The 18,424-nt window shown below is 42.1% G+C and overlaps 1 protein-coding gene across 2 annotated transcripts; it reads right to left on the reverse strand.

Moving 5' to 3' along the window:
* Positions 1-1,774: 1,774 nt before the first annotated feature.
* On the reverse strand, positions 1,775-13,318 carry cdyl (chromodomain protein, Y-like). 2 transcript variants are annotated; one of them, XM_080837875.1, is made up of 7 exons: positions 13,205-13,318; positions 5,907-6,744; positions 5,530-5,795; positions 4,370-4,542; positions 4,046-4,256; positions 2,744-2,887; positions 1,775-2,027 (listed from the first exon to the last, which is right to left on the reverse strand). In XM_080837875.1, exons 1-7 carry the CDS (start codon positions 13,226-13,228, stop codon positions 1,869-1,871), a joined length of 1,815 nt encoding a protein of 604 aa, XP_080694001.1. In that variant the 5' UTR covers positions 13,229-13,318; the 3' UTR covers positions 1,775-1,868. The 2 variants fall into 2 exon arrangements, with proteins under 2 accessions (XP_080694001.1, XP_080694002.1); XM_080837876.1 differs by having other exon boundaries at positions 5,530-5,742; positions 5,902-6,744.
* Positions 13,319-18,424: the final 5,106 nt, after the last annotated feature.

An 18,424-nucleotide genomic window follows, 5' to 3' on the forward strand; every position in this document is an offset into this window, starting at 1 on the left:
ATGACGGATGCTTAATTTTATGACCCTTCAACACCTATGGATTTGACTATAAAACAATTACATGAATTTAATGTTTCCAATTGAGAGCAACCTTAGTCTTCAAAATGAGATGAAGGTGACATTTACATTGAGGGAACTGCATCAGAACATTACATAAAATAAAGACAACATATAAAGGATTCACCTTAAAGTTAAGCATTACAAGTACATAAACCAAAATTAGGGTGGTATACCCAATCAATGAGGGTTGTTTAAAAAAAAAAAATGATAGTTCAGGTATGTTAAAATGTTTTAAATATTTAAATACTTAGCACTGCATAAATAATAATGATTTAATCACTACAAGAAAACAGTAGTTTTTTTTTTTTTCATAACGGTTTCAGATTTCAGGGGGAAATTAGCTAAAACGATTTTTAATCCAGCTTGTTTCCTCTATCTTGTCAACTTTATGGGGAAATGACCTGGAAGAGTTTGTATTAACAAAACACAATGGCAATACAGTATATTTACAAATAAGCATAATTAACAAAGACCCCAAACAATGTTTGACCAGCGCGACAGACACAACAAACAGCTGGATAGCAGTGCATGGCACAAAGTCAGCAAGGAAGAGCTGAAGGTTTCACCGAGGAAGATGGAAGGTTATGGATTTGGTTTTTGTTTTTGTTGAAATTTCAAATTTGTGCAGCAGACTCACCACTTGTGGCACTAAGGATCAACACAAGCACTGTGCTTTAAAAATATCCCACCCTCACACCACAGAAGAAGAACTCAGACAACCCAAATTGTTTCTTGAGTAAAAGTGCAAATTTGCTCAAGTTCACATCAGGATGGCCCCCAGTAAACACGCAGTGACTCTGAATGGGTACAAGGCAACACTTTGGATCTCCACAGGCTCTTCAATCGACACAGGCAAGCATAGGCAAGTACAGACAAGCATACTCAAAAAATGCAGTCAACCCTTCCTGACAAACACTCACTTCATATTTCTTTAACTTAGCATTAAATAAAAAATGACTACACTTAATTTATGCAATGGCATTGATAGTGACCTCAAAACATTTTTGGTGATTAAAAATGACCCAAAGCATTTGTCAGTGGAGACCTCTGCTTTGGGAATTCCACTGTGTGACAACACAGTTAAGATAGACGGCAACATCTACAAGGTACAATTCAATAATACCTTATCTTTAAACCAACCTAATACGGTGTTTCAGTCCCATCATGACGATCATCGGAGAGTTGGATTTGAACAGCCAGCAAAAAAGTAATATGTGATATTCCCCATGGTTACCTCAAGGCGATCATGAAACCTGTTACACTCCCAGTGTGAAAGTAATGTCCCCAATCCCCTTTACAAACCCATTGTGTTGTTTTCAACTCCATAAATAGCTCTGCCACCTCTCCATCACACCATGTTCCACAAACGTCTCCTTGTGTCTGCTGAGACGGGTCAGGGTAAGACACTAGCCAGACTGACCAACCCATAGCACAGAGAGGGCCAGCGAAGCACGTACACCAGATAAAGCTGGGAGAGCGTTACAGCCCGACAGGCTCACGGAACCACAAACATCATTTCCATGCACATACTAGGGGATCGTTAGCCAGTTGAACAGCAACCGCTCCAGCAGGAGCAGATTCAAACATAGTTCATCTTTTTTCTTCACGTGGATGAAGATCAAATTCAACTCATACTGGAGGTTAGAGGATCTCGTCCGTCTGTCTGTCCGTCCCCCCCCCCCCCCCCCCCCCAAAAAAGTCTTTCATTGTTCCCTCTAGGCACTTTTGAGGATGAACTTCCTGGTCAGAAGAAGTGTTTAAGCTGCAGAGGCGCTGTCTTTTTTTATTATTTCTCTCCTTTGCCCAGTTTAGAACTCATCCGTTTTATTCTGCAGGTATTTTAAAATGGAGTCCATGCCCTGGGCCGAGCCCCAGACCCTCTTTAGTGCCTCGCACTCCCGCTCGTTGGCCTGCTCCAGGACAGTCCGGTTGGAGTTCCGCACCAGTGCTTTGGACTCCCGCAGAACCTACAGTACCACCACAACAGCAGGAGCACGGAAAAAAGACCAGGAGTAGGAGTAACGAAAACATAAAAAGGTCAAACAAAAAAAGGAGGGGGAAAAGGAAAACAAAAAAAAGGAAAGAAGGACAAAATGGTTTATGGATATGGATGCATTGTGACGCTGTACAGAAGTATTCTCAATATAGTTCCTGTTATAGTTCGCTTTAACAGTTTTATGTGCTTGCAAAACAACAAGGTGTGTGTTAAATCATGCTCAACTCTGTGTAATGTTGAGGACCTAAGATAGTGCCTAATGTCATAATGTGATGTGCCGATCAGCATTATTGCTGCCCAACAGATTAGATGTGTCTGCTAAACAGTGTACATAAAGTGACATATTAGGATAATGGTTGATCGTCTGAGATTCAACCGAAGGTCTTGAAGTTTTTCCTTTATTAACGGTGTTTTATAATCATACCAGTAGCGCACACATATTTCTTAGACACTGTGAGTCATATTCTTTTGTGGAGCCTAATGTGGATTGTGAGAGTTAGGGACACATGTACGTGTTCTTCAATGAGAGGCCATAGAACTAAAGACCAACAAAAAAGAAAGAAAGAAAGAGGGAGACGTTGTGAATGTGTGGAAATGTGCTGTATGCGTGATTGAATGCCATGCCGTACACACAAATAAAGACAACAAAAAAAATAAAGCTTTTAAATGAAATAAAGGATGACTTACAATGGAATTACAAGAGACTAGCTCCCTAATGCGCACCATGACCTCCTGCATGAACGTGCCTGGCCACAGTACTTGGGACACGAGGCCCTTGGTGCAGGCCTCTTGAGCCGTTAGCTTTCTCCCACTCAGCAGCATCTCATTGGCCTGCAGCAGGAAGGAGAGGAGGAGAGAGGAGAGGAGGAGAGGAGAGAGGAGAGAGGAGAGGAGAGAGGAGAGGAGAGGGGGGTGGAGAGGAGAGGAGAGGAGAGAGGAGAGGAGAGGGGAGAGGAGAGAGGAGAGGAGAAGAGAGAGGAGAGGAGGAGAGAGGAGAGGAGAGAGGAGAGGAGAGGAGAGAGGAGAGGAGAGGAGGAGAGAGGAGAGGAGGAGAGGAGAGAGGAGAGGAGAGGAAACACACGAGAAGGAGGGCAAGGAAATGATGGGTGACATAAAGACATTAGAGATGTGTTTGTGTTAAAAGGGAAGGAGGGAAGTGCACTGTGTAGTATCAGTGGTCCAATATCATCATCAAACTTAGTGATGGTGCTACGTTCGCAAGTTTGAAGAAATATAATGCCTTCACCAACTGACTAAATTATTGCTACAATGTCTGATTATGCCTACGGAACTGCGTATATAGGATGGAGTGTATAAGCTGTTTGGCTAATGTATTTATATTTGTACCATTCCCTGTTTGGGCTTTTTTCCAAAATTTCAAAAAGGACTGATCTCCAGCTATCTTCGTAAAGATTGATTTTGGGCAGGGAGACAGCCATGCATACTCGTGGCAATAATACAGCTTACTTTTCCCTTTTGAAAAAGAAACTGGCTGCAACGTTTTTAGAACTAAGCAGGAACGTGTGTGTGGGGTCTGTGTTCACAGTAATTCTAACGAGGACATAACGGCACGAAAGTGTCATAATCTTGTAAAAAAAAAAGCTAATCCGTTCACTTCAGCCCACCATTACAATGGACTATGGGTAATTGTTTGTCGCTCTTATGGGGATAATTTTATATTATGCTAAAGTTATATATGACTTCTGTGAAAACAACACTTTACTTCTATTTGAAAGTAAAACGTGATATGTAAACTATTTCACTTGGAGAGTAATTGTGCTATCACTGACCATGCTACGGACACAAAACATAAACCGCAAAAAAAACGCACTTAATTAGTAAATAATACCAAGTTCCTACTGCTGCCTTTCCAGCAGTATAATTTACACAACACACACGAAACTGGAGAGAAGCCTGCGGTATGGGTAGGTTGTTATTACAATGTAATAACAATATATTTTGTATAGATGGCTGAAAATGCCAACTGACCGAGGCAACACCCATGATGCGAGGGAAGGTGATGGATGAGCAGGCGTCAGGCGTCTGGCCAATGGTGGCATAGGGAGTCTGGAACCAGGCCTTTTCATTGGCCCAGATGACATCACACAAGGGCAATATAGAGGCACCAAGCCCTATGGCAGGCCCATTCACAGCAACGACGATGGGCTTCTTAAACTGGATGAATGTGTTCACAAATGTCCTGGTAAAAAAAAAAAAGGGAGACACATGAAATATGACTTTCACATTTTATCGTAATAATAATAAAAAAATAAAAATGTCTTTAAGACCGATGGAAATGGCTCTGCCCCGTACCTAATCGTTTCAGCCATTTTTATGCTCTCCTTCTTCCGATCGTCAGTGAGGCGGCGAATGAAGTAGAGGAAGTCAAGGCCACAGCAGAACACGCTCCCCACCGCACTGAGCAGCACCAGCTTACTGTCATCAGCAGCCGCCGTGGCCATGGCACTCTGAACCTCCTTCATCACCTGCAACACACACACACACACACACACACACACACACACACACACACACACACACACACACACACATTAAAATGGAATGGCTTGCCTTCACATGAACAAAGCAGGTCTTAGTTCCTGCCCTGATACAGATCATGTTTAGGGTTAGGGTTGGTGTGAAGTGAGAGCTCAATCTTCAGGTCACATCAATCACACCATCCTTTAGCGGTACTAGATTTATCCCCAAAGGAAGCAAAGGGGGTAAAAAAGAAACTAACTGCAAGAGACTGTTGTTACAAAGCATTGTGACGCATTTTTGCTGTCCACACTGGAGCTGTTTGATCAACATTTCAATGTTTGAAAATTCATCTTGAAGACAGGCAGGGTGCCAAGTCAAAACATAGAGGCGGGGCGTCCGTTAACGCTTGGGTCAATGCAACGCATTAAGACGGCTAGTTAGGACAGCGTTGTTGATTTAAACTGGAGCAAATTACTTTTGTCGTTGTGTGTTGCTCACATTGATGGCAACTAGTACAGTGTACGAGAGCCCAATTTGTCTATATTACCCTGGCTACTTTATGTTAAGCACTTTGAACTGCAACTCTTGTACAAAATGTGCTATATAAATAAAATCTTACTTACTTACTACTTGAAGAGTACCTCAAGTCATTTCACACACCACTGATGAACTGGAAATTTGTTACTTCACCACCACTTGGTCAATCAGAAAATAAAGCCAATCTTTCAGCAGTTGGACAATCATTCATTTTGTCATTCAATCATTATCGAGTGCGATGGCCACTGCTTTTTAGGAAGTCGTCTGATGCACACTTGTTAGTGAGGTCTAGCATGTGCCAACCCCAGTGCATATTTGACCACTTATTTAAATCCATAGCTACCAGCAGTAAAGGCAGATCTCAAGTAGATAAGGCTGCACCTTATAGGCATCCTACAGCCATTCAATTCACTAGTTATGAACAGTCACTACTATTAGTAAGCAAAATGTCTTACATCTGGGTTGAGGGAGTTGTACTCTGATGATTTGGTAGAGAACAGGATATGTGTGAAACCATCCTGCTTCTTCACCACAATGTCCCGATAACGGTAGGCACTCTCTGTCTGGCGGACACTGAAGCGCAAACGCTTGTCGAAGGCTGCCGTACGCTCTTCAAAGCGCCGTTTCCCACTCACTCCAGAGGCACTAGTTACTCCAGTAGCCGCGGTCTGCATGTTAGCAGTCCCATTAGCTGCCGAGGCCTCCATGAAAGTCGAAGTACCTATGAGAAAGCAAACAGCAATCAGTGACTACTTGAAAACCAATCCACCACTCGTTTCTGAGGCATAATTTTTCAGCCAATCATTACCACTGCATCCGCAAAATACATTACCTTTTCCGTTGAGTACGCGCATAGCTGCAGGTGTGACGGGGAGCTGTGGAGGGGCCAGAGTGGTTTGTGATCGAGGCCGGGTGCCCATGCGTGCCCGCTCTTCCCCAGGCCCCAGCTGGATGACCACTGGCTTCTCCAGCAGTGCCACCTCAGGGGGCACAGAGTCCGGCTCCTGCCCACCCTGCTCCAGGCCTTGTGCAGCCTCACTGGGCGACTCCTCGGAGTCAGTCCGACTATTCATGGGACTCTTAGGCACAAGGATTTTGATGCCGGACTTGGCGAGGTCCATGCTCCGCCGTAGAGTATTAACAGTGGGCGATACGGTCAAACCTGAGCCAGTAACACTATCGGTGATGGCACCTAACCGTTTAAACTTTTGGCTTGACATCTGCTGCTGTTGCTGTCGTTGCTGATACGTTGGTGTCTCAATTTTAGAGTCTGTGTCCTTCAAATCGGGCAAGTGCTGCTGCTGCTGCTGCTGCTTTGTGGGACCAATGGCTACCGCTGGAGGAGAGGGCGAACTTACAGTCTTTGCCAGGGGGAGGCTGATGCTGGGGCTGTGGGCTGGGGGTCTTGAGATCTGCTTGCGTGCATTGTTGCTGCCGCTGGAGGACGAGGGGGTGAAGCTGACGCAGGGCGAGCTGCGCGTGGAGCGGATGAGGGTGCCGTCCCGCTGTCTCTCGCTCAGCTGCCGGTTGAACTCATGGATGAACTCCATGCAGTTGGCCAGGTGTGTCTCCGGCTCCCAGGTGTCCCCCTCGTAGCCGAAGCCTCGCCAGCGGACCAGGTACTCCATTTTGCCCTTCTTGTTCTTCCGCTTGTCAACGATCTTCTCGACCTGCAGACAGGGGATTGTAGGAAGGATAAGTTGAGAGGTGTTTTGGTAACACAACTGGTTGGAATGGTATACACGAGGGAATCAGTTCTAGTCAGTCCCTTGACCTGGGTTACTGTAAGACAATAGCCAAATTGTAACAGCATCCTGGCAGTGCAGAGCTACAGAGACAACTGAAGAAGAACAACAACTTGGACACAGACACAATTTTTTTAATAAAATGCATCAACTATTTCAGAGCTCCAGATGGCAACTAAAATGGTCATCAAAATCTTAAATTTTTCAACCATTTCTACCCTGACAGTCACCAGTGGCGACCGTCCCCCAGAAGAACATATTTCCTTCAGCAAGCTGATATACTGACGTCATGACGTGACGGGGTTCTACATTAGTGCTGGTCTGATTGTCCAGCACAGGTTTGAACAAATAGAACTATCCTACATCACTCAAAAACTCAGAAGACTGGTTAGAAGGACTAGGGGGGCGGGGGGGGGGTACTGCTTCACAAATCCCTCAGTGCAAATTAAATAATAATAAATAAGAAAAAGTAAGTTATAATATTTATTAGGGCTGTCAATAGATAATAAAATAATAATAATTCATCTCACATTTTGAAATTCATTAATCTAGATTAATCGCGATTAAAAGTTTGTTTTTCTTCTAAAGACTAAAACTTATAAATTAACGAGTAATCACTTCAGACAGCCTGCATTTTAAACACTCTTTTTTTATTGTATTTTTTCGTGCTCTCTCGCCGTCATACAAGGAATGTATGCGAGCCACAATGGTGCCCCTCGATGGTAAATCTTGGTAAATTGTCCCTGAAGCAATGTGAATCACCTGTCAGCCCACCATCGACTACTATGTTGATGGGCCGACGGTCACCAGTGTTAGATTTAGGCGTTTTTCATATACTTTAAACTCAAATTAAATCCTCCCCCACAAGAATGTATCACTTTCTCGCCACCTACATTAACATACAAATGAAAAGCAAGACCCTTCCTGTCTGCTGGCTTTCACACCTTTTCATATATAGGTAGCCCAGCATTCACCCAACCAGACCACAGACACACCAATTATGCTAATTTGTGTATTCTATTGACTATAACCAGGGCTCGAAATTGGCACCCGCCAAGCGCCAATGGCGTGTAGATTTTTGGGCTGGCGACTAAATTGTCTCCGTCCGATGATCCGCCACTTGGCGAGTGACATTGCGGAGCAAATCTCCCGACTATTGCGCCCGTCACGGCAAACCAGGTAACTTTTTCACGGACTGGTCTAGTTATTTTCCTAAAGAAGTCATGGAGTGGGGGTTGGCGATCATCCAACCTCAGACTGCTTTCTGTTGGGTGCTTTGCATTAAGGTGATAACTTAAAGACGAGCTGCTTCTGTTTAAGCTAAATTCAGCTTGACAAATGCTACATACTACTTTAGTTTTGTCGATTGTTACTTCATTTTGCCTCTTAAACAGAAACTTTCCGCCCAACAATCCCTAAGCTCTCTCCATCTTCAACTACCATCTCAGTCTTTTTTTTCTTTTTAAACAATTGTGACGGTAACCATCTATCCATGGGTATGGCCACAAGCTCAGAGTCAGAGTAAAGTTTTCCAGTTTTTTTTTGTTTATTATTTTTCAAAAGTTCAAGTATCCAAAAGTAATTTCACAAACTCATTAATTCCATTCCATCAGGCATTCACAAATCTCACAAAGAACATTCTATTTAAACTTCATGTGCAATAGGCTACCTTTATATCCAGCAGCTGATTATGGCAGATTTCACTAGCTTGGGTTGGACAGTCGCTCCAAGTCTGTTTACTAAACGTTATCACAGTCTGTCTGTCTGCACGCTCGCGCTCACTCACTTACGACCAAACAGAGCTGTGCGCTTGCGACCATATACTCAAACAGGCGGGATTGTTAGGTGTGAATTTGACAATCTCAAAATAAAAAAAAAATGCGAATAGGGCTAGTTACGCCACTGTCCACAATGAAGTGCACCTGTTGACATTACAAAATTACGGAATAAAATGTTATGAACGTCTCAGTCTTCACATATGACGGAAAAAAACAGCCTGTGTCACTGTGATCTCTCGTCATTTCTGCCGTTCTCATTCTATGCTTGTCAATCTGTTTTGCTATCCTTGTTAATTTATTCTATCCGTAAAGGTGTTGATGTTGTTCAATTTCTTATATTTATTTAAAGTTGCCAAATTTCAAGTCATCCATTCTTCAACACTAGCTACGACCTTATCTTCAACCCGAAAGTAGTAACGTGTACATCGGGGCAGGACTCCGCCTTGCGCGATACAGAGAGCAGAGGACACGCGCGATCATCTAAAGAGAAAAATGACATGCCGTCGTGTAAATAAGATAAATAACACAAGGCTTTTTATTTAGTTTAATAAAAGAACAAACTATAGACCTGTTCTATAGGAAAGGTAACCTTAAATGACTTCCGTTGAGATATTTTCTGACTATGGTCTTCCAAAGTCCGTAAGAAAACAGTTTGAAAATGAAAATGAAAATGATTTTTTTTTTTTTTGGAGATCGACAGGGTAGGGCTGGGCGATTTTTCGATTTCGATTTTAATCGCGATGTAATTTTTTTCTACGGTTTTAAATGAGACGTTCGATTAGACGGCGCCTTCAAAAAAAAAAAAAAAATGTTTTCACAGACCCGCGAATACAGCGCCGCACGTAGCCCATGGGCGTCGCGACAATGTAATTGGGGGGGGGACAAGACCCCCTCACTTTTCAAAACAAGTCGTTTCGACCCCCCCACTTTTGCAGTCAAAATAGTGCGTGCGTGACTGGTGGTCTACTAGTCCATTATTCTTTCCATTGCTTCACAATTAAATCCGTTCAACTTTATCAGTGGGGAATACCCACAGCAATATAAATCCACTCCGCGTTTTCCTGGTGTACTACGCAGCCTCATCACGCACGCAGATTCAACTGTCATTAATGTTCATTCATTCTCTGATTTGATCGGAGCGTCGCGCTAGAAGCAGACCACAGAAATGGACATACGGATTTTTTTTCCGAAGAAGAGGAAAGTAAGTCAGAGTTGCCCAAGTTTTACCTGTAGTGGACAATTAAGGACCACCCAATGGACATTATCTGGCTATAATCGTATTGTTATTGCCATAACAACCGTGAGCTAATCTGGCGTTAACGTTAGCTATCTAATGGCAGTTTTTCTAACGACAGCAGCGACTAAACACACACTCACCAAAGAAGATTTTTTTTTTTGAATGTGTCACTCACTTGTATACCTCTCTTTGACTCACACACGAAAGATGATGTCATTGCCACAAATAAAATGAACATTGGTGTGCTGGGCATGCTGTCAAGCTTTGCCATGTATGAAAACTATTTCCCCTACGTGAACCGTTTACTTCTGGCAGCTTCCATCCTTAAAGACTTTGCGTTTCAATACACATTTGGCCATTTCTGACCTGAACAGTCATACTTTAATGAGGTGGTCAGTTTGAATGTAGCCAACATAATTATCAGGCCACCAAACCTATATCAATTGTGAATTTGATATGCTGATAACATGATTTACATCTCAGAGAAAAACATGGTAAAATGCACCAGAATGCGGGTATTTGCATGTACGTTTTTCAAAAAATTTTGGGGTGATTTTGTTCATATCGTGATATAAAATCGAAATCGAAATTTTTTGGGGGAAAAAATCGAAATATAACTTTTTCCCATATCGCCCAGCCCTACGACAGGGAAACGCGGCCCACCCTAAAAAAAAAGTCTAGGGTCGGCAGTTTTTTTTAGGGTCGGTCGGAAAACAGGAAACACACAAAAACAAAAAAAATCCTAGGCCTTAACTGCGTTAAATTATTTTATCGCATTAATCTCGGCCACAATAATCTCAATTGTATTAAAAAACTAAAATTCTCGCGTCTGATTTTTATTTTAGCAATATAGTACGAGTGCGAGTGGGGTAGGTAAAGGGATATTGTCACGGGTGGTGTTCGGCCCGTAGCCACCGAGGCCAGAGGCAACAACACCCGTGGGAATATCCCTTACCTACCCCACTTGCAAGAGTACTATATTGCTTTTATAAAACAATTCTATAGTCAACCAATTAACATTTCAACACAAAGTTATTGATTAAAAAAAAATATTTCGCCGTTTCTCCGCAACAAAAATGGTTCCATTTTCAACGTCTTGGTTTGGAATTATAAGAATTTTGGATTAATGGTTATCATCAATGTTTCATCGAGGAGTGATTCATTATTAGCTGTGAAAAGTCCGAGTTGGGTTGTTCTGGGATAATCCTACTCATGGAACGTCTCTCGTCCAATCAGAAACAGCGAAATAACGCGATAGCACCCAATTGTTTTATAACTGTAATTCATTTGTTTTTAGTACCCCATATGTGGCATTTACGTGGGGTTTAAACAGAAACAAAAACCATGTTCAGAAATCAACACCACAATATTCATCACCGCTGTCATTTTGAAATCACCAAAACATTCACAAAATCCTGGAGGAACAGATAGGCTACGTAGGCTGCATTTGGCTGTTAAAGCAGAGATGTTAGAATCTAAGCAGACCTTACAGATAAGTGCGGACCTATGCCATCAAACCTCTACCTTAACTATCCTATACTAGGCTCGTACACACAAGAAACCTGTCAATCCTATACCAGGCTCGTCCACACAAGAAACCTTTCAAATCACTACTGCCCAAGTGCAGATTGCTTAGTATAGCGTACAAATGTGCACATTCTAATAAGACCTACTCTAAACCATGGACACTTGTAAACTAAGTGCAGAATGGCATATTGAATAGAAAACTAGCAACCAACTTTAATAGCATCAACCTTCACCTTGGCTATAAGTCATCAACTTAAATGATTCCAGCACCATGGAGAGCAAAGCATAACTATTGTCTTGGAGAGAAACAGGGTTTCCATTTTAGGCACTGAAACAGGTTTGGTCGATTCACTCATCCATACTCAACTCTATGTACCAAACAAATGTTACTATGGATCACCCTATTTGAAGCAAAACAAACATCATAGACATTAACTTTTATGATGACATGCATTGGATACATAGGAGGAGTAGGGTGTATGAAATCTTCACATTCTTGTCAGTAGGACTAAATTCCTAATATGATTCACAGGGCCAGACATAAATTTCGTCTGAATATGGTTGAGAAGGACAAGCATGTTTCCAGCACTTCACACATTCCAAAACTATTCAATGCCCCCTGAAATGGAAGTACCGTTTGTCAACAGCAAAGGTGATTGTTTTTTAGATGTGAAAACAGTGCATGGCATTGTTTGTGTCGCCTTTCACTTATAATTCAACACCAAGGCAACACCAGTAATACACTCACAATCAACTGAGAAGACAACTGTAGTAAAGTCTTCCAAATTCAGAACTACATTTAGGTGAAATCAACATTGTTGGAAAACAGAATAGGGAAACTGTAGAAAGGCTTCATGAGTCATTTAGAAAAAGAAAATAGGCGAATTGTTTTTCATCAGTATTATCATAAGGGCCTGGTTGTTGGAAAAATAATTTGTTTTACTCAACACAAACCTTTATGTGTTTTAGGTGCACTTTGAGAAACCACCTTAATGGTAACGGTAAATTACCAAACTCCAGGCTCAAGCAACCAACTAAATGAATCCAATGTTATAAGTGTTTAAAAATCGTGTTTTTGAATTCTTAAAAACTTAACTTATTGTCTAAGCAGAAAACTAATACCTCACGGTGTATTGTTCTTATAATACTGACAGCATGACATGACTGGCTGGTTAGCATATCGTTACTTGGTTAATTACAAACATGAAACAAAGGGCAAGTTGTGGTAACTTTACCAATCTAAGCTTGGAATCTCCATCACAAGGCTGTACTACGATGAAAGGAATATGCACTGCAGTGTAAACCATACTACGTTGAAATTCACCCTTATAAAAACGTATCTACATTTGACAACTTAGCTAGCTGGTCCAAAGTAAGGCCTTTTTGTTATAATATTAGCCATCACTCAATCTAGCCTGATAACTAGCCAGCTAGCTAGCTACTTCTAAAACGACCACATTTTGTACGCTACATTATCAGAGGGACCAAATTATTTCATTTAGAAAGTCTTCCGGAATACGAACCAGTATAGCCACGAACGCTACACGCATCAAGTTATCATATTTGAGAGCGAACACACCAAAGGAACGTTAGCTTGGAACAGTTCAGTAAGTTGGAATCTTACAAGCTAAATGCCCAAGGAAAGCTAGCTAGCTTCTACTTTTCAGTCAGCTAGCAAGCTAGCTAGCTATCGCTATTCAACGACGTTACCAGGCGAGTCAGTAGCTACCACACATGATGACCCCAAAGGACCAAAATGTTTAAACAGTTTTAGACAAAAACACCTACAAGGATTTGATGTTACACAATTCCAGGTCAACTTTAAGGGGTTTAATTTTCATACCTCGTAGAGCTCCTCCGAGGCCATAATGAGCAGATATATTGTCGACGTTCAGCTAATCCGGTTGAACTGAAGACACTTTTTTTTTCTCCAGTTGCAGTTGTCTTTGGCCTCTCCTCCCTCCCCGATCGCGGTGATGGGCTTCTCACTCAACCACGCAATCTCTTTCTTGACGTAGTCTATTATCTGACACTTGTCTTTCTATTTTCAATTTTTAGGCAAGTAATAACAGAGGAACAATAATCTCTTGACTAACCTTACTTTCGATTAAGTCATTGCGTTTCTGCCAATGCCAGCGTTAACTATGCGCAGAACCGATTGCGCGAAGTCATGGTGGAGCTTCCCAACCAATAACTCCTTAAAGCAGGAAGTCTTAATCGTGCTCTGATGAAAACCAAAGAAAATCATTCTAGATTCTTTCATTTTCGATGAATAGTCATCGAGGCCTTTATGTAGAGACTAACGCCAAAAATCATATTAAGGCGACTTGTCACACTAACAGGCGGATTAAAGCATCACGACACAGGGGACAGGTGTGTAAACCAAGTGGGTCCTCCTCCATTGGCCCTTAGCGAGTTGGCTACCAGGAACATGGGGTTTGAAGACAAAACATTTATTAAAACTTGTACCAATTGACTAATATCCCTTCTTGTTTCAGTTCACAGTTGGGTCACATCTGTGTATGTAGACTATTTTAAGTATTTATTTGTTTATTGTATTGTTTTTTTAAACTTGGAAGTTCTAAACGAATAAATATTGGTAACAGTAAGGCATGTAGAGAAAGGCATCACATTCCACTACTGCAGTTTTCTGTCTAAAGGAGCATTGGGGAGAGTGGTGGAGAGATCCTGCATAAATCGACACAGAGAGACAGTCTGGTTCATGGAGTGGAACGAGTGAACATGAGGCGAAGAGAGCTATAGACAGGGTTGCAAAGTCTCACACTTTATGAGACACACACTTTTATGTCTTGTCTCACACTAGCATGAAATCCCTCTGACTTCAGTGTATCTCACAAAAATACACCTGTCAGCCTTGAAAGTTGGCAACTCTGTTTCAGAGTTTCAGACAGGCAGTGAATGTCTTACACACAGCATGTATGACAGGAGAGGAGGGCAGGGGAGGGGAGAGAGAATAGATGCAAAGGAAGAGATTATGTGAATGAGCTGCACTTTCACAAAAAACACAGAAATTAATCCTATTTCAGAAGCTGTGCCACTTGAAAGTATGTGAACCCCTTGACCACTTAGGAGTTTTCTGTTGTTTTACCATGATTTTTCATTTTTTTCATCACCAATTTTCCATAGAAGGAATGTCAGGTTTATGTTTATCATTTGCATGTACTTTTTTTAGAGGGAATTGTTTGAGTAGCCAAAAGACTACATGAAACATGGAATTAGTCCATTTCAAAAGTAAGTGAACCCCCAGCTGAATTGGTAAAGTCAAGCAGGTAACAGATTCAGTGAAACTTATTTGGGTGCTTAATTAGTCAATTAAGCAAACCGATCATCTGAGACATCCTTAGGTAAAGGTTTGGGCAACACAGATTAAAAGAGAGAGGAAACCAACCAAACTACTGTAGTGCCAAGGTGTACCCACACAGATCAACAATGCCGAAAGGAAACGAGATATCCGAGAACATCAGGAAGAAGGTTCTGACAGCCCATCTGACATTTCATCTATGGAAAATTGGTGATGAAAAAAAATGAAAAATCATGGTAAAACAACAGAAAACTCCTAAGTGGTCAAGGGGTTCACATACTTTAAAGTGGCACTGTATAACTGGGACAAATATACGGAGAGGAAAGTACAATTGCAAATTGTATCTGGAAGGTGTAGGCTACAATGGCATGTCCTATTAGACTGGCAGTCAGTGTTAGAAAAGTAAGCATAGACCTTTATAATGTGTTGTTGAGTTTGGACTTTCATCAGTACTAGGGATCACTGGCAGGAACATCCAAAAGCTTCAGTACATCCAGAACAGCGCTCCCAGGATCCTGATGAGAGTCAGGAAATACAACCACATAACCCCCATTTTACACTCACTACACTGGCTCCCTGTCTCATCCCGCATTGACTACAAAGTCCTCCTACTCACCCACCAATGCATAAACGGTCATGCCCCCCCTTACCTGCAAGAACTCATCACTCCCCAAACATCAAACCGCCCCCTCAGATCCAATAACAGTTTGTTCCTGCAGGTTCCAAACACTAGGCTACGCACCATGGGCGACCGGGCCTTCTCCGCTGCAGCCCCGCAACTGTGGAACAGCCTCCCGGACCACTTAAAGGCAAAACAGTCACTGGACTGTTTTAAGACTGGCCTAAAAACCTTTTTATTCAGAAAAGCATTTCCTACATTTTAAAAAACGTATAATTTTTTAAACTGTGCTTTTGCTGAGCTCTGTTTTTAAGCACTCTGAGATTCTGCCTGAATGAAGAGTGCTCAACAAATAAAATGAATTATTATTTATTATTATTTGTACTAGCACCACTATCAATAGTTTTTTAAAGGTCCAATCAGAGTTCACTTTTTTGTGCAGCTACCACACAACACACTTGTTGTTGTGGTCCATCTTATATTGTAACATTTGTGCACGGAAATTGAATTGTTAAAGAGTGACAGAGTGAGAGCGAGAAAGAGATGTCTGCTGTGTTAGTACTGCAGTGTTACATGACAATAATTGTGTTCTTTGCACAACCACCCATGAATGCAGTACAGATAATGCCAACAAGGACTCATCACTTTTGGAATTCTGCAGGTCTGAGCTGAACTTATGAACTGTGTTTTTGAAGCAGTACTGATTCTGAATCCTGTCTATAATCATGTCATGTATCTGCCTTTACAAAGTTTCATGTACTATCATACAGGGATAGATTATCTCAATTGTCCTCATCCAATTTGAGGATAGTAACATGCCATTAACCACACATAGAGCTAATTACTTGTAGGCACCCCATCAAGGAATACTACCCCTGTCAAATCCACCTCAGTCTTTCAAATCAAATCAAATCAAACTTTATTTATGCGGCACATTTCGTACCAGGAGGTAACACAATGCGCTTCACATAAGGACATGGGGGGGGGGGGCTACGATAAGATCCAGAAGGGCAAGGACAATTCTTCTGAGGTCATTTACAACCTTGACAAATGCCGTTTCTGTGCTGTGATGGGAACGAAAGCCAGATTGTAAAAGTGTCAAAGGATTTTACTTAGAAATGGAAGGTTAGAAATAGGGCTAAGATTGAGTCTAAATTACTTTTCTTCAGTAGAGGTCTCACCAGGTTTAAAGTTCGGATGGGAAAATACCTGTTAGCGGGGAACAGTTTACAATGGCTAGAATGTCCTTAGACACAGAGTTAAAGATGGTCTTAAAAAACGAGGTGGGAATGGGATCAAGAGGCCATGTAGACGACTTCAATTATGACACTACTTTGCTCAGCATTTCTGTATATCAATGTCGGGAAATGATCCTTCCTAGCATTTCTTATTGCTTCATTAAAGACTGAAAGATGTTCCTTAAAAATATCAAGATGGACTCGAGCTTCGTCTTTCTCTATGTACGCTCAGACCTTTTGCAAGATCTCTTAAGTTGATTTTTTTTTCTCATTTCTCCATTCAGCTTTTTGTTCGGCTAAACCCTTTTTTAGTTTCATATAGGTGCTACAGAGTCCAGTGCTGCACTTCATTTTGTATTGAGAGTACTAGATCATAATTGGACGATGGCCCCTCCTCTGGGGTTGTTGTACTAGTAATGTTCATTATCATTTTCAAATTCTCAACTGCTGCAGAGTCAAGATAACTTTTCTTAACAAACCATTCAGTATATTTTTGACTTTTAGGTACCAGTGCTGTAAAGAAAATACAAAAGCGGTCAGAAAGGGCAAGATCACAGATAAACGATATAACAGTTGTTGGGCCCTTTGTAATCACTAGATCAAGGGTGTGACCATGGTTGTGAGTGGGTTCAGTAATGTGTTGAGTAAAGTCCATAATTCGAGACATTCGAGACGTCCTGTACAGAGATTCATCCCACAGTCATTGATCAAATTCGAACTGTTGAACATCCAATCCATCAACAATAAATCCACCCTCATTGAAGAACATATCAGGGAAAAAGGACATGACTTTATGTGTTTGACAGAAACCTGGCACCAGCCAGGAGTTTACTCTGCCCTAAATGAAGCCTGTCCCCCAGGTTACAGTTACTTGGAGGCAGCTCGCAGCACTGGCCGTGGTGGTGGCCTCGCTGTCATCCATCGACAGGACCTGGAGTTGTTCCCCATCCCACTGCCTACAACATCCTCCTGTGAGTGTCTTGCTTTTAAATGTAAGCCCCCTTTTCCCATGACTGTTATCCTCATCTACCGGCCTCCAAAACCCAACTCTGCTTTCATCCCAGAAATGTCCGATCTCCTCACAACACTCTGTACTACCTCTGCCAACATCATAATCCTGGGAGATCTAAATATTCATGTTGACACCCCTTCATGCCACTCAGCTGCTGACTTTCTTCAACTGTTGGACTCTCTTGACCTACAACAACATGTTGATGCTCCCACACATTCCAGGGGACACACACTTGACCTGGTCATCTCTAACTCCGCCCCCCTCAGAAACTTACAGGTTTATGATCTTGGTGTCTCCGATCACAAGGTTGTGTCAATGGAGCTGTCTTTTCCTTCCCCCCTCTCAAAACCCAAGCGGCAGATCCACTTCAGAAACCTAAAAAACATCAACGTGGATGCCCTGGCCCTGGACCTTCAACTTCTCTCCTCGGGCTCTACTGACTTCCTCTGTGTTGCTGACTCAGTAGATCACTACAACCAGTCTATGAGCAGTCTTCTGGATCATCATGCCCCTTTAAAATCTAGGTCAGTTTCATTTTTGCGCTCGGCACCCTGGTACACCTGCGAGCTGCGGAAGATGAAGACGGCTGGGCGTGTCCTTGAAAGGCGGCTCAAGGCCTCTGGACTGACTGTTCATAATCAAGCTTACAGGGAACACAGGAGGGCATATGCAGATGCTCTGAGGGATGCACGGTCCAAGTACTACTCTACCATCATCAACAACAGCCCTGGTAGCTCCAAACAACTTTTCTCCACAATAAATCACCTTCTCAAACCCCCTTCACCATCCTTTTCTGAGGTCACTGAAGAGAGGTGCAACTTGCACATGACTTTCTTCAGACAAAAAGTTGAGAACATCCGCTCACACCTCTC

The sequence above is a fragment of the Sprattus sprattus genome (genome assembly GCF_963457725.1).
Source record: "Sprattus sprattus genome assembly, chromosome: 4".
Lineage (NCBI taxonomy): Eukaryota > Metazoa > Chordata > Actinopteri > Clupeiformes > Clupeidae > Sprattus > Sprattus sprattus.

What these genes read in the sequence shown, in the direction of transcription:
- cdyl (XM_080837875.1), bottom strand. Translation starts at nt 13,228, where the DNA reads ATGGCCTCGGAGGAGCTCTACGAG. An exon ending in CCTCGGAGGAGCTCTACGAG is followed by an intron (nt 6,745 to 13,204) that starts GTATGAAAATTA and finishes CCCTGTCTGCAG; the next exon opens with GTCGAGAAGATCGTTGACAA. An exon ending in AAAATGGCTGAAACGATTAG is followed by an intron (nt 4,257 to 4,369) that starts GTACGGGGCAGA and finishes TTTTTTTACCAG; the next exon opens with GACATTTGTGAACACATTCA.